Below are 15,515 nucleotides of genomic sequence, written 5' to 3' on the forward strand. Positions count from 1 at the left end.
CATGCTAAAGACAAGCTGTTTGATTAAAAAAAAAAAATAGAAAGGAAAGACATAGCTGAAATTTGGAAACTTGATTGCAGAATGTCAGTAGCCTAGGAATCTCTGAAAAAACTATGGGCTGACAGACCAAGCAACTCCAAAAGTGAAGTAGGGAGAAAAAGGAAAATGAGATTGTGATAGTAATACCTGACTCACTACAGGATCAAGGCATTCTAATAAAACCATCCTAACAAACAGTGGCACCTGCTAGGATTCAAATGATTAGTATTAAAAGCAGTGGAGATGATATGAAAGTCCAAATTTAGCTGTATTCAAAGAAACAAAAATAACTGGAGTTATTTGAATTTTGTTCAAGTTCATAGTTGCACTTAATAGAAAAATACAAGAGAAATACCTTTGCTTTAATTTTGGTAGCAGCTTCTGCCTTAATGCTTTTATGTATTCCAACTGCAGTATCCATCCCATGCCATGCACCTTCACAGCCAGTAGAATTTGCATGTTCTTTTGTTTGTGCTTCTAAGTCATCTAAGAACAAAGAAAAAGACAGTAAACTAATTTACAGTAACTAAATTGTCTGAACACCTGCATTCTTGGGATAGACATGCTCCCTTAATGCTCTACAGAAAAAAGAGCTGCCATAAAGGCACAAATCCAAATACTGCAAGCATGAATTGTTTCCAGTACAGTTTACATCCAAGACACAAAATTAGCTGGCATTATGAATACAATGCTCACACTCTTCAAATTTTATTTTCAGGTAGCTTATCATATTAGCATAAACTAAACAAACCTTTTCATAAAATGGTGTTTGCAAGATAATATTAACATAGACCAAACTCCAATAGAAAACTAGAATTAAATCCAAGTAAAGCCAGTGCTGGAGACAGGGTTTGACTGAGGTAGACAGCAGTGAACTGGTGATTTTGAAGGATTATGTTTAGGAGGGACAGGTATGTTTCTGAAACCAATCAAAGCCACCAGTAATCTTCTGGATTAGGAGATTAAACCCAAACTAGGATGTACTGTTCATAAGAAATCTAGAGGGTTGTTTCAACAAATGAGTTCCTGCTTGGAAGGAAAACATTTGGCCTCCCTAGAAGACTAAAACCAACTTTTAAAGGTCCTCTGATCAGTGAGAAAAGAAGTATGAAACAACAAAAATTTTTTGTTTGGTTTGGGAGGGCTTGTTTTGTTTGTTTTTCTTTTTTTTTTTTCTCCTTTATTTCTGTTCTTATAGTAGATATTTGAGGTTTGGACATACTTTGTGTTACAAGTTACACCCTCTTCAGGTTGCTGACCTCTCAGCTTCCTCTCCATCTGCTGCTCCTTAAGCAGGAATTGCACACTGATATTGCTGATAAAGATTATTATTGCCAGTACTACTGAAAATCAGATAGCAGTAATTAGTATCTTGGACACAAAGTGACCCAAATACCTACTTTCTCTAGCATTTACAGCAACCCTCATTTCAAAAGAACTGCAGAGCACATTAGGGTATTTTTCTATTATTCAAAGCAACAATTATAACTATAATTTAACTGAACAGAGGTCATGACCTCAATGAACTCATGGTATTTTTTGACAAAAATCCAGACTATTGTATAGTGAATTTAAGCACACTAACACTAGGTTTTAAAAAAACAAAAATCATTAGAGACCCTTTAAAAATACTTGCAAGGTGCCAGCATGAGGAAAATTACAGCTGTAAAGCTGTTTCAAGGAAGTAGGCTCCATAAAAGCCCAATGGCTATTTTTCACCAACACAAAAAAGTATTTAAGTCACTGCACTGACGGGACAAGCAGGTTCAAAGACTGATGTTGCCACAGTTGTATCAAGAGCAGCAGAGCTGCTTTAAAATGCACTCATCCTTTCCTAAACATACCTTAAGGTGATAAGCATATATATGCACCAAAATACATGCTGTGACCTTCACATAGAATTTTGGAGAAATCTCCTGAATTATTAAGTTTAAGTTAAGCAGGTATCATGGGAGTGTATCTTTTTTTTTTAAGATTGCAGGGAAAAATGTAGACTATGTTTTATGCACACACTGTCAGGTCAGCTACAACGCAAACTATTTTCCTTCTTTCCCTATATCCTCTATATCTATATAAGCAAAGAGACAAATTTTCTGGGGTTCTTGTTTGTTTGGGTTTTGGCAACACATTTATACAGCTTTTTCAACAGGAGAACTCTGAACAGACTTTAATTATTACAAGACATTCTGTTAGTTTTCCAGTGTCTGGAAATGCTGAAATATCTGAGACAATTTAGTGTAGTACTTGGTATTAGACTGTTCTCTCTTGTAAGTGTTTAGGTTCAGTGTTTTTCTGGGGGAAGGGGAGTAGGGGAGGTACTCACAGCAAAAAAGACACTTGCTGAATGAAAACTAGAGGCTTTTTATCACAGATTACTCTTAACAGTCTTTAATAGCTATATGCAAGTAATTCTTAACTGCTGTTATAACCACTGTCTAGGACTAACCCTTCAGTTCTAGAATTACCTGGAAACACCTCAGACAATTGTGAAGTCTCTTGGCCGGTGTCACCTCCTGATGAATCAGATTGCCTTAGCAAAGCAACAGGTTGCCTTTTCTTCGGAGATGTAATATAGTAACCAAAAGATGGCTATAAAAAAAAAAAATACCCCAGAATACAGCATGAGTAAATTTAATCATTAATAAATAGGTTCAGTGGGCTTGCAAAGCAGCTTCAGCCACAGTGCCTCCCTGGTTGGTGTTTGGCTCTCATACCACTGATAAATAACACATGCCTCCTAGCATTGCAAATGTCTAATCCAAATACATACGCTTCCAATACATACATAAAATAAACTAACAATTTATTTACACCAGTTAAGACAAAAGAAAGTACATATTGCTCTCATTATCTCCGCCTAGAGCCATGCTCTGCTGCTCAGCCTCTAATGCGCCAGGACAGAACATGCCAACTCTACCAATTCACCAGGACACAACTGAATTACACAGCATATTTGACTTTGTCCCATGGTACATGCTTCCCTGCTTTTTTTTTTGGTTTGTTTGCAACACAGATGAGACACTGCCTACCAACAGCAGATAAGGGACAGGTATCCGATAGATACAAGAAGCATACAGAAGTATGTTGGTAAGTAAGAGTCTAGACAACTACATTTTCACTGAAGTTCGGCATTTGACTAGACAGCACATCAAGTATCAACAGCCATACAAAGATACCCTCACTGTTCAAATACCCCTGTCTGAGCAGCATTTCTTTCAACTGCTATATGGATCATTTGCTTAGACCTCCAACGTGCACACTGTATATGGTGTACTTTTCTCTCTCTAATCCTACACATAATTAGTTCCTGACCAAAAGGTGAAGATCCAGATTCATCGATAACACCAGCCAGCCCTTCACATCAGAAATTCCAAGTGGGAAACAAAAGCCAACCCAGACCTGTCACGCATAAAGAATTTCCTTTGCAAGTGAACTAGAAAAGTAGTTCTCAAATAATTAGTTACAACACAAAAAAAAAAGTGCTAGATGATGTTCTTGTCCTTTCCTTCTGTCTTAACATTAAGATACATACCCGTTTCACATCACTGCCTCCACCAAGACAACCAAGTGCTTCAGATCTCTGACCAAAGAACTCCCCCAAGGACAAATGTAAATAACTGGCATCTTTATCAAGATCAGGTGTTCTCAGCAGAATGCAGCTATTGGCAGATTTCCATGACGTATTTGCTAATTCAGATGCATTTAGAATGTCTACTTTTTCTACCTGCAAAGGGATTTCAGAAGTTGTAATTTGCAAACAAATTAGAAAGTATTCTGTTTACCCTGAGATAATTAGTTACCTGTACAAGTCTATGTGCTTTCTCAAATTCTTCCTGGTCTTGTGCAATCATAGCTGCTGCTTCAGCTGAAAACCAAAGAGAACATTTATTAAAATAAGGCATAAGTTATTAAAGTGCTGTCATTACTATTTTGCATCATTAAGCTAAATTTTGAGGGACAGACATTACAATATTTAATTCTACATATGAGACAGTTTGGAACCCACTAGGAGTTACTCCATCTCATTATGGTGAGAAAAGTTCGTATGAAACTTGTTTTAAAAGGGTACTCCCTGGATCTTTACTAGCCAAAATAAAAGCAGCATTAAGCTAACTAACTTAGTGGTGAATAAAGCAAGTCTCTTATAGCCTTAACTCCAAACCAAATTATAACTTGTCATAGGTTATGCTACCCATACTAGCTAGAATTGAGCATCATATGGTTACTTCCAAACAAACTTTTACTATATTTGGTTTTGAAAATGTCATCAAGGTGGTACCTGTGAATTGGAGCTAAACAGACTGGTTTGTACCAGTTCACTAAATACCTGTGGAAATTAACAGGCCAAATAAATCGATACTTCTTTTAAATTATTTTCACAATTACCATTTACAGAATGAACACTTAAAGTCTCTTCACCAAATCAATGTGAAAAACTGATCAAGAGATACTGCTCTACCACCTTATTCCAACGTTAACATATCAGCAAGCCCACCAAAACTTATAAAATACGTGGGCTTGTACACACAGCATCCCTACTCATATAAGACACAGGGCAAATGGAGGAATAAGTCAAGAATGGACACAAACTTGTAAAGTGAATACAGCTATTGTCCATAAAATTAGAGGGAGTCACAATACATACTCTGAGGAAAGAAACAAAACTGGAATGTATCTTTATTGAGCAATCCAACTGCATTTCCTAAAGGCAACCTAACACTATCAATGAAACATTGTTATGTCCAGTGGAACTCTAAGTCAGTTACCAGTTCTTACTTAATCCTCTGTATAAGCCACACAGTTCTCTGAAGACTTTCTGAAACACCCAACTCTGTCAAGTGAGCCATCCTGCACTATTCTATACAAGAAAACACTCTGTGCACAGTTTACTGACAGAGACATGCCACAAATGAGACTCAGAGGCATCAAATGTAACATTTCCTTTCTGTCCCTAGAAATAAAATCTCTTAGCCATCAAGCATCACACTGGAGCACTGCAAACAGGCAGGCAAACCAGCAGCCAGAAAAACGCTAACCACGTTGAATCTGTAAGTGCACGTCCTCTACCATGAGAACAGGTAAACAGTTGGCTCAAAAGCAGAATTCCTTTCAAATCCCATCAGGTGGGAAAAAGCTAAACAGCCTTGGAAAAAAAATTTACAACAGTCAAGTATTCTAATCACTCAGCAACCCGAGTCTGACACGCAGGAAAGTGTCTGGCATTTGAAAAATAATGAAGGAGCTCTGCTTTACTGGCCTAGTAAATAGGGAAGTTTCTACCAAACTGGATCACATTTGCCTGTTCCAGCAGAAAACTATTACAGTGTTGAAAAACATTATTTCAACCAACCAATCCTGTTTGATCACTCACTCAAAATAAACAGTTCTAGACAGCAACATATACAGAATTCTCTTTGAAAGAATGAAGAACCTTGAGTGGACCGTGGACATCTTTAGAATACATTAGCCCATCCATATGCCAACTTTAGAAAGCAGAAGAGACTAGAAGTACTGTTGCACACACTGCCTCAATCTGTCCCGTAAAACAGATGACCAGATGACATTCTGGTGCTAAGGAATGGATCTGTCTACAGTGCTACATGCGTATTATCTAAGCCTGTATGACAAACATACAGACTCTCATGAAGATCAGTCTGAGATAGCTTAAGGAAAATAAGCAACTTTTTAAGTACACAGAGGTTCAAAAAGCCTGGAATTTATTAGAAGATGAGAGTCCCATAAAGCTCCTCAGTAAGGTCCAATGTTTTTCAGTACCATTTCTCAGCATCAAGACATTCCCAAGGCGTTCACAAAAAAAATCACCAACTAGTGAATTCAGCAGTTCTTCTCACATTCCAGTTGATTTTGTAGTAATTTCTTGTTTACAATTATTTCCTGTCTTATAACCATATTGCAGTACAAAATGACAACTGTTTCTTCTTGTTGAAACAAAGGATAACAGCAATTAAAGTCCAAAGGAAAAACTGTAGAAATGACAGCTACGGGAGTTACTTTTGCTCATACAATAGGTACCAGTGACACGTTAGAATGCTTTTTAAAAGAAAACAAAAGACTCTTCATGGGAAGAGTAGGAAACATGGAAATAAGCTATCAACTGTAACTAATAATGACACCATTATAGGATACTATCAGCAGCAGCTCTCAAATAATTTGTAGTATCTAAAGCCTGGAGGCTTTGCAACAGCAAATAAAAAAAAGAGGAAGAAAGGTTACTTAACGCTATTACAGATATCAACAACTACTAAAAAGGAAAAAGATTACATACATCCAGTAATGAACTGCTCATTTATTTTATCATCTTCAGACAGATTTAAATCTTGTTCTTCATCAAATGAAGTATAATATGCAAGATCAGTCACCCATTTGCCCTCTTCATTTTGATAGACGATGCTGTGAGGTAAATGACCTGAAAGATATAGCAAATGCTACCTGTTGATTAACATAAGAAGGAATATGGCAAAGTCTTTTATGTTTAGATTAAGGAGCTCACTTGCCAGAAGTCAGCAACAAGTTAGAAAAAAGTAGCTCAAGCTGCTGCAACTGCAAGCTGAAACTAGTTTCATCATCAAATAAAATAACAGTTAAGTGCAATATATGACAGTCAGTATTTTTTAAAACAAAAACAAGTCCAAATTTATTCATGCTACATTGTTTTTTATTACCAGCTTGCACAACTAAAGAAAAATGCATAGCTTACAATTTTATTTCTAAGTCTTCCATGCAATAGACTCTGGTCACAATTGCATTGATCAGTTTTATCTAAAGCAACCTACCTCTGTCTGCCGTAGCTAAACTTATGTTCTCACAGCTGTCTGCAGTTGGAGACAGGTAAGTGTCAGGAAGACCAACTTCACATTCAGTAGCATCTGTCTCAGGTGCATTTGCACTAAGAAGACCTTTAGGAGTGGTGTGGTGCCCCAAAAATCCTCCTGCTGCGTGTAGTACTTCTGCATCAGAAGCAGCAGCCTGACACTCAGAGGACTGTACGTCTTGCTTTGGAAGGACATCCGAGACATCAGCTTTATGGTTGTCCACGTGCTGAAGATACAGTGAATTTAACTGCAGCTCAGCAGCAGTGCAGGAATCCAGCACATCTCCAGTAGTTACGGAATTCTTAGAAAGCAATAATAATTTGAAAAGTGTCAGAAGTGCAGTTGTTAACTGTTTGTGCTAAAAGTCCTAGGTACAAAATAGTCCAAGTTAACTACGTTTGAAGTTAACTACGTGGTGTTGAGCTAACTGCTGCTCAAAGGCAGACCACAAGCCAGCCAGTTGCTGCTCTACACCTGCCTTTCAAACACTGACCAATTATTTAAGAGACTTATTTACACTGTCCTGAAAAAACTAAGTCTCTGTGATGCCTTACACTTACTAAAACCTTGGACATTGCTATCCAAGATAATAAACCAGTGATCAAAAGATTTTATAAACTAGTTGCACGATAGAAAAGAGTTGGGTAGTTAGTTCAACTTCAAAGAAGTTTTCAAATGCACTGCCATCTTTTACTACAGTCTTACTCATATGATAAACAGAAATTTAAATGACCATTTCATACCAGTTGCCGTACTGCTCTGGGCAGCATTTCTCTTTGCACAGCACATGCAGTTATGCCTTGATTTTGTGAATCTTCATCACTAGCATTTCCAGAGTCTACTCCTGTCACAGCCTGGAAAGTGTCAGGAACCTGAAAGTTCTCCTTTAAAAAAAAAAAAAAAAAATAAGGTTTAAGTTACATCAGAACAGGTATAGCAAACAAAAAAGTTAACACTACAGATGTTTTTACAATATTAAAAAATTCTCCAGCAAAGAGATTATCATACTTTGCTCATGTGCCACTGCCAGAGGCACCTCTAGCTGTTACCACCACCACCAAGGACAACAGTTCCTGGCTATGCCATTCCACACATCTGCCTCCAACAGCATACGCAGCAAGAAGATGGAGGATCTCTTGTTATTCCCACTATATCCTTTCATTCCCTTTAACAAGGGCACCATACTGCTACTCTTCTTCTGACTGACCCACTGCTGGATGAGGACTCCAAATCCAGCTTAGAACCTGTGGTAGCTACCCCACTGCCTATCTACAGCAGCAGTGAAGCAGGAACATCTTATACAAATAGAGAAGACAGAGAGAACTGTGTTATTCTCACTCTTCAACCAACCACCTATCCCCTTCTTCATGTACAGCCATAGATCAGCAACTGGCAGCCTATGCAGACTGCTTTTACAGGGTTAACATATTACTTCCCACAGCTTGGAAACTCTTACGTCAGTTGGGAAATTTCTGAAATTTTGGAAGCTACAGTTCATTTAATTGTTTAAATCAATCACACTTTCCCATTCTGGTCAAGCATGCAACTGCCAACATCACATCCATGGCTGCAAAGCCAAGAAAATGGAAAGGCAGTTAATCCCCAGCAATCTGTTTGTAATGGACCTAACTGTTGCTCAAAAGCAGACCACAAGCCAGCCAGTTGATGCTCTACGCTTACCTTTTACAGACAAAAGACTTACTTTATTCTCCTAGAAAAACAAGTCTCTGTGATACTACACACTTAATAAAACCTTTGACATTGCTATGCAAGATAATAAACCAGTGATCAAAAGGCTTTTATAAACTAGTTTCATGATAGAAGTGCCAGCATGTTACCTTAATAGTTATAGAAACAAAAAATAAAACAGAATCAATCACATTTAAAACTAACTCTAATTAGGAATTGCAACAAGTTAAACTACTAAAAGTAGTTTTGTCACAGAACTATCAGATTAAAATTAAACAATTCCTATAGAATAGGCCCATCTAAGTATTTCAAGCAAGTTACAAGCAAAATCAAAAGATAGCCTTAGTTTCAGTTTAGCTGACCAGATTGCAAGGGCTGGAGGGGACAGGGTAAAGAGTTTTATGGGTATTAGCTTTTTTATGGAGATTTAACTTTCATCAAAAATTCTTTGCCTTCAGAAGATGGTAATCAAAATTAAAATCACGCCATCACAAGACAATGGTATCTGTAGAGGCTTCTGCTTAATTACCAGTGATACAACATCCCTTAGTGGACTTGAGAGGATCCCAAACACTTATCTACAAATATTTTACCATCTCTGACACTAAAAACCACCACTAGGAAGCTGAGAGGGGAAGCAAGGCGCATAAGAAACATCCATACCCTATTCATACCAAATGTTAAAGAGAATGCCTGAGGTGCATACATAAGTTCAGACCAGCATAAACAATCCAAAACTCTAAAAGCAATTTTTACTTTTGTAATAAGGATTAAGAAATGCAATAGAGTAATTCAGCAGAAAAAGTCCATCTTCAGGAAATACTCCTGATACTATATTCATTACAGGATTTCTCTGAGGACAAGTCTGCATCATGCCAGAGAAGTGACAGAAATCCAGTCTTAGGAGTTTGGGGTTTAGGGTTTTTTCCCCCCCTCTTTGCAAGATCAAGTAACAGAATTGACTGCACAAAGTTCTCTACCAGAGCTGCTTATCAGGAGAAAGGAGAAGGCTATGCACATGACAAAGAGGACTGTGAGGAGCAGGGTTAGACAGAGGTGTGAAACCTGAATGGAGACCTGAATAAAGGAGACACCATAATAGGAAACTCTTCAGCTTTCCTGCAGGCTTTCCTGACTAATGCCTCTTGAGACAGTCAGCTACTTAGCCAATTCCACCTTATCTCATAAACAGCAAGACCTTCTGTAACAAGCAGATGAATCAGCTGATAGCTCTGCACTACAAGGAAGAGAAATACAATAAAAGAAATACAAAAATAGCTACCTAGCTTCTTTCCTTTTTTTTTTCCTCCCCAGGGAAAACCTTGCAAAGGGAACAGAAAAAGTCAGAAGCTCACTCAAACAGCTCTGTTTATAGTTTAGAGCTGTATTTGCTATCTTTAAATTTAAAAAGAATCCTTTGCTGTATAGGCTCCCTGTTGGACAGTATTTGGGTTTGACAGGAAAGAAATGAAACCTAGTTTACCCTGGCAGAGAGCTCTCAATGATGCTAACACGTTTAAGGGCCACCGGGCATGCTAAGCTTTAAACCTACTTGAATTAAGCCATTTTCAGAAAGCTTCAGTGCTGTACAGCGTTCTGAGAGTTTCTGGACGTCGGCGTCTCCTCTTGTCATTTCTGGTTGTATCAGCTGCTCAAAATAGGCTTCTAGTTGGTTATCAAAGAACTCTTCATCATCAATATCATCATCTATTGAAAGAGAAGAAAATACCCTATTCACCTTTCACAGACACTTTATATCACCTGACATACTATCAAGGGAACTCTATAATTTTTAATACATCAAGTCTCACAAAAACACACTGTCAGTGCAGAACTATCCTGGTTTTCCCATAAAATAATTGGGTCACAGAAACATGTAATTGTCTTACTCCATAACTAGTGATATACAGCAAAACAAGAAGACTATAAGCTAGCATTTTAACTCCCAGGCTATCAAGTGACTCATCTTCCCTCACATGATCTACACACCACCAAATTCCAACTAGCAAATTGTATACATACTCATAAATTAAAAATAAGATATATGTAACATTTTTCAAACTTCACAGAACGTGATTGAAGCATAATTCTCTATTTCAATGGCAAAAAACATTAAGTGGTCTTACTAAGAACAGTACTATTCCCATCTGCCAAGTGAGAAATTTTCCAAGACACAATTTTTAATTTTTGGGGGCTGTTTTTTAATTTGGGGGGGCTGGAGGGAGAGAAGAGTTGTTTTTAAAAGACCCAAACATCAGTCAGATTTTTAGGGCATGGTTAAATGCACTCTTAAAAGCACTGTAAAACATATTCCAAGAAGTCTTGACTTCTCTCATTTCCAGGAAACAGTATGCTGTTTCTATTTTCCCTTATAAAAAAACCCAGTATACTCAAACAGGCCTTGCATTTATAAAGTCCCAACTATATTTTGTTTTCCACATAAATAAAGAAATGTTCATTTCCAGGTTGCCGGTGACGGTTTAAGAATTCTCCATCAATTTTGCCTTTGGACTATATTTCAATTCTTCAAGCCAAAAACGTAATTGTGAAGAATCTTCTCAGTATTTCCTTCCACCGAGGAGGTCACACAATGCCAAGAATGTACAGGAAAAAGGTATGCATATACAGACACAGGTAAGTCATCATTACATTTGCATTCCCTGTTTTGCCAGCACCCTGTACAAAGAGCCTGATTTACAGAAGCACACTGTTTCAATGGATACACTGTTCTTGGAAGCTGTGGATGCTCAGCAACTCTGACATTACAGTAAAGCAATCAAGATCTGTTACATCTGAGAGTCAATAAATGAAATATCTGGATCATGGCTCTGTTTCCACATATGATACTGCAGAAGATGGAGGGATTGCAGCAGGCTAAGTTTCTCCAGTTTTTGAAAGAGGGCTAATATCTATCCTCAGAACAAACGTCCATAGAATGCTTCAAAAATTACAGAAGGATTAGTTACCTGAATGGTAGACAAATACCTACAATTCAAACTCAAATTAACAACACCACAATAATTGTTCTAATCTCATTTACCTATGTCTTGATTTCTTCTTTGTGAAACTGAAATAATAATCTGCTATTTTACAAATAATGAGAAAGGAGATTAATTTATTTTACTTCAGATACCAGAGACTTCCTCCTTATTTTTAGAAATACTCAGCTGCCAAATTTACACTGAATAGAGAATTGCATGATAAAAGTTAGTACATTGCACACTGACCAGGTAAAATAAAAATATCAGCTAGCTTCACCAGTAGTGGAACCCTAAATAGGCAAGTATTTCCAACTCCTTAGGAGGGCAGTTAAAAATAATTTCATCCCCTTGGGTGGAAAAAAAACAGTATTTTTACTCAGCTAAGTATTAACTTCCTTTTTGTATGCTTAACGCACAAGTGAAGTTATGCAACAAGAAAGAACAAGATGACTTCAAAAGACAGTCATGACATCTGTAAATGTCATGGGAGAAATCCCGTAACCCTACTTGAATGCAGGGCTGCTTGATCTCAAGACAGCAGTAAACCTATATATCACTCCGCCTTCCTCGTTTTCAGTGCATCCGAGGACATACCCTGTCATCCTTCAAGTTATGTGCAAATTCAACTGCATTAATAAAGAAAAGCATGTTTGTCCTTCAGCAGCAGCCACTCAAAGGGCACAGAAATTTCAAAATTTTTGTTGAGTTATACAGAACTCAAGCTCTCATTTTTATCCCTTCAGGTAAACTAGACTTCCAACTTGGGTGTCACCCTGCATGTGTGGCATCTAAAGAGAGCTGAACTGAAACTCAAGTAAAAGTTAATTCTAACTGCATGTGCACTTTCCTCATCATAAAAGTTTATCTCTATTAATCTAAACTGAAACTGTAGCTAGGGTTACCACTTTATTAAACAAATGCCCACATTTCTACCTGTATTTTTGATTCACAGTAACTGAGGACTTTAATTTTTTTAGATTAAACTTCTAATTGTGATTTTCTCTGACAGATCCCATAGCCACCTACTCCTACAACAATTTTAAAACAGTTTCCCAATGAACACAGTTTTCTTTGATATTCCTAATACCAGTTTTTGATCAAGTGTAATCCTATATTAAACACTTCAGTAAAACACCTTTCTTCTCAAGTATGTAATAACATTGTGTAAGAATTCTAGGACTCAGCTACCCAGAATTATAATACACTTACCAGTGGAATCTTCTTCTGAGCTTGCAAGAGATGAGAGTTTCTCATTTTCCAAAAAACTTGAAAGACTATTGCTAAGGTGGTCACTTGAGATTTCACCTTCTATCAGCTTTTCAGAAGGTTCAGATGGACCAACCTGTGAAAAGCATCCATGCAGAAATGTTTCTAGGAGTTACTAGCTACTGTACAATTCAGCTAATAATAAACAATTAATGAGGCTAATCATATTCAAAAAACTCCCCCCCACACCTTTTTTTTTGCCCTACTTATCCTAGCAAACATTCTAGTTCCAATGGACTTTGCCTGCTAGCTTCCAGCACGGATACATTCAAGAAACACAGTGATCATAAAGGGGAAAGAGGGAAAAAGTATCTGAATGATACCAAACAAAAAACCTCAAAAATAAAATACCGAACCACTGCATTAAAGAGTTTACACCTGAAAAAATTGCCCCCTCATTCATAAAGCTGCAATCCCAACTTAAAAGTACAAAGACAACTCTCAATAGTTTCCTATGCTGCTAAAAGTGCTGCTTCAGAAATCATACACCCAGACCAACCCTTTGATAATTTCTTCGAATGAGCATACTAAATTACTTATAAAGTAGTATTTCATCTGAATCTAGCTAACTGTAAATATTGTATCTTTTATATATCTGAATGATTTTTAAAAACAACACGATATAATGTCTGTTTTGGATTTAGTCTCACATTCTTTGTGATAAACAAATCATCTTTGACAGACAGCAAAAAAGACAACGTTCAGAAAGTAAAAAACTTGGAAGTGACTTGTATTATGGTTTTCAGATGACAGCCTGTGAGCATTCAACTGCAACTCACTGACCACAATGGCCCCTAGAAAAATCAATGAAAGAAAACTAAATCAATTTAGTAAATACCAGCTGACACATTAAGGAGTACATATTGGACAGCATCTGGCCACAGCCGGAGGCATATTTTCTATAAGGGCCACAAGATCTCCCATTCCTGTCTGCCTTGTATCTCTGTGCCCATAATTGTCAGCTTCTTTAACACAGCATATAAAAACAGCTGAAGCACAGCCCTACCTGTCAATAACTGCAGTTATTTGCTAGCTCTGGGATACAGACACACACACAAAAAAAAAAAAAAACACCACAGAGGCAGCAGGAAGATTGTGTTCTTACAAATGGTGCAATTTTTAACGTTGAGGACACTCAAGTAGTCAACTGAACTAATATTCCTCAAAGTAATTAAAAGCACAGGGGCAAGTTCAATCAGGTTGATATTGTCTACTTCAATTTCCAAAAGCATTCCAAAAAGTTCCTCAAAAGGCCTTTCACTAAGCTAAACTTAAACTGGGATAAAATGTAAGGTCCTTACATTGATAAAGAACTACAAAAAAGCAGAGACTAGGAGTAAACAGTATTTTTCACAATTGAGAAAGATTAGGTGGACTCATGCTCCCACAGTACTAATTCTGTTAAGTATCTGCAAAATGGAGCCAAAGTGAGGCACCACACATTCAGCATGTGTTCAGCACTGTTACAAACTTAAGGGATACATGATTTAAGACAATAAACACAGCTCAATTCCCTCCCTCCTCCTCTCACTGAATTAAGTCTACTACAAGATTAATATTGGAAAACCTTTAATTGCACTGTATTTATAGAAGCTTTCACCTTGTTATTCTTACTGTCTGGAAGAAAACATATTCCAGTCGACAAATCTGAAACAAAAGAATGTGGTATAATCAGTATTTTCTTATGTTCTTATGTTATGCTAAGTGCTAACTATTCTATAAGATAGCAGACAAAGACTCTTGAAGGTTTTGGCATACACCATAAAAATAACCCTGAAACATAGACGTTATCACAACATCAAGGTGTACATGTTCTTATAACAATGATCTAGGAGTAATTAAAAAGGCAGGGCTTCATCAGGGCTAGAACTGTAGAAGTTATGAAAGACAACTACTGCCTTAAGAATTTCTTTAAAGCAGTGCAAAAAAGGAGTCCCAGGCTGCACTAGTAGAAAGAGGAACAAGTGCTCCATTCCACTGTTGCTTTTCAACTACTGGGCCAACTCTTTTTCTGGATCACTTGTAAGCAGCTTCCACTTGTCTTCGTTTTGTATTGACCCATAATCCAGTTATAAGTCCCACAAGACCGAGAACATTATAGACATGTACATACAGATTTTAGCAGAAAAGGTTCCTAATTCTTAAGTAATAGATGGGAATAAAAGGCAATTTGCAGACTAGAATCCTATACCTTGAATAAACACGTTAAAACCCATTCTTGAAATACCGTCAGGCACTATCAAGTCCAAACACTGGGCAGTCCCAGTTTTCCAAAGCATCATGATTTTTGTTGCCATTGTTACTGTCACTTCCTCAAGAGTACAATAATAAGAGACTGAAGTAAACACTTCACTGTTACAAGTGTGTTTTATAAGGGCCCATTTAGTACAAACCATAGTACTTCCTAATTGAACATCTTCTCTATTAATACCTCACAAACCTATGCAAATATTCAGATAAAGCTTGGAAAATGGTAATGACTAGAAGTACATATATTTACTAAGTACATTTACTGAATTTTAAGGAACGAGCAGAATTTAATTACAGGACTGGTATTAGCAAAAAACCCAATCAAGTTTAACATCAATAGCCACGCTTTTAAAGTAAGTTACAGAGTATTATTTCGCTTTGACTACTCTATTCATATTTTAAAAAAACCATAGGTTTCACAGCAAGCAGCTGCAGTTAAAGATCAGCTGTTACAGGT

At 37.2% G+C, this 15,515-nt stretch overlaps 1 protein-coding gene across 1 annotated transcript in view; it reads right to left on the reverse strand.

Moving 5' to 3' along the window:
* Positions 1-15,515, reverse strand: part of CEP192 (centrosomal protein 192) — a 92,719-nt gene that overhangs the window by 53,300 nt on the left and 23,904 nt on the right. Inside the window, exons 15-24 of the mRNA XM_074858514.1 lie at positions 14,409-14,455; positions 12,752-12,884; positions 10,114-10,268; positions 7,616-7,756; positions 6,834-7,173; positions 6,326-6,466; positions 3,840-3,904; positions 3,572-3,763; positions 2,505-2,628; positions 395-525 (exon numbers count right to left, since the gene is read on the reverse strand). Coding sequence (XP_074714615.1) covers positions 395-525; positions 2,505-2,628; positions 3,572-3,763; positions 3,840-3,904; positions 6,326-6,466; positions 6,834-7,173; positions 7,616-7,756; positions 10,114-10,268; positions 12,752-12,884; positions 14,409-14,455 — 1,469 coding nt within the window. The remainder of the gene's footprint in view (positions 1-394; positions 526-2,504; positions 2,629-3,571; positions 3,764-3,839; positions 3,905-6,325; positions 6,467-6,833; positions 7,174-7,615; positions 7,757-10,113; positions 10,269-12,751; positions 12,885-14,408; positions 14,456-15,515) is intronic.

The sequence above is a fragment of the Strix uralensis genome, chromosome 1 (assembly GCF_047716275.1).
Source record: "Strix uralensis isolate ZFMK-TIS-50842 chromosome 1, bStrUra1, whole genome shotgun sequence".
Classification (NCBI taxonomy): Eukaryota; Metazoa; Chordata; class Aves; order Strigiformes; family Strigidae; genus Strix; species Strix uralensis.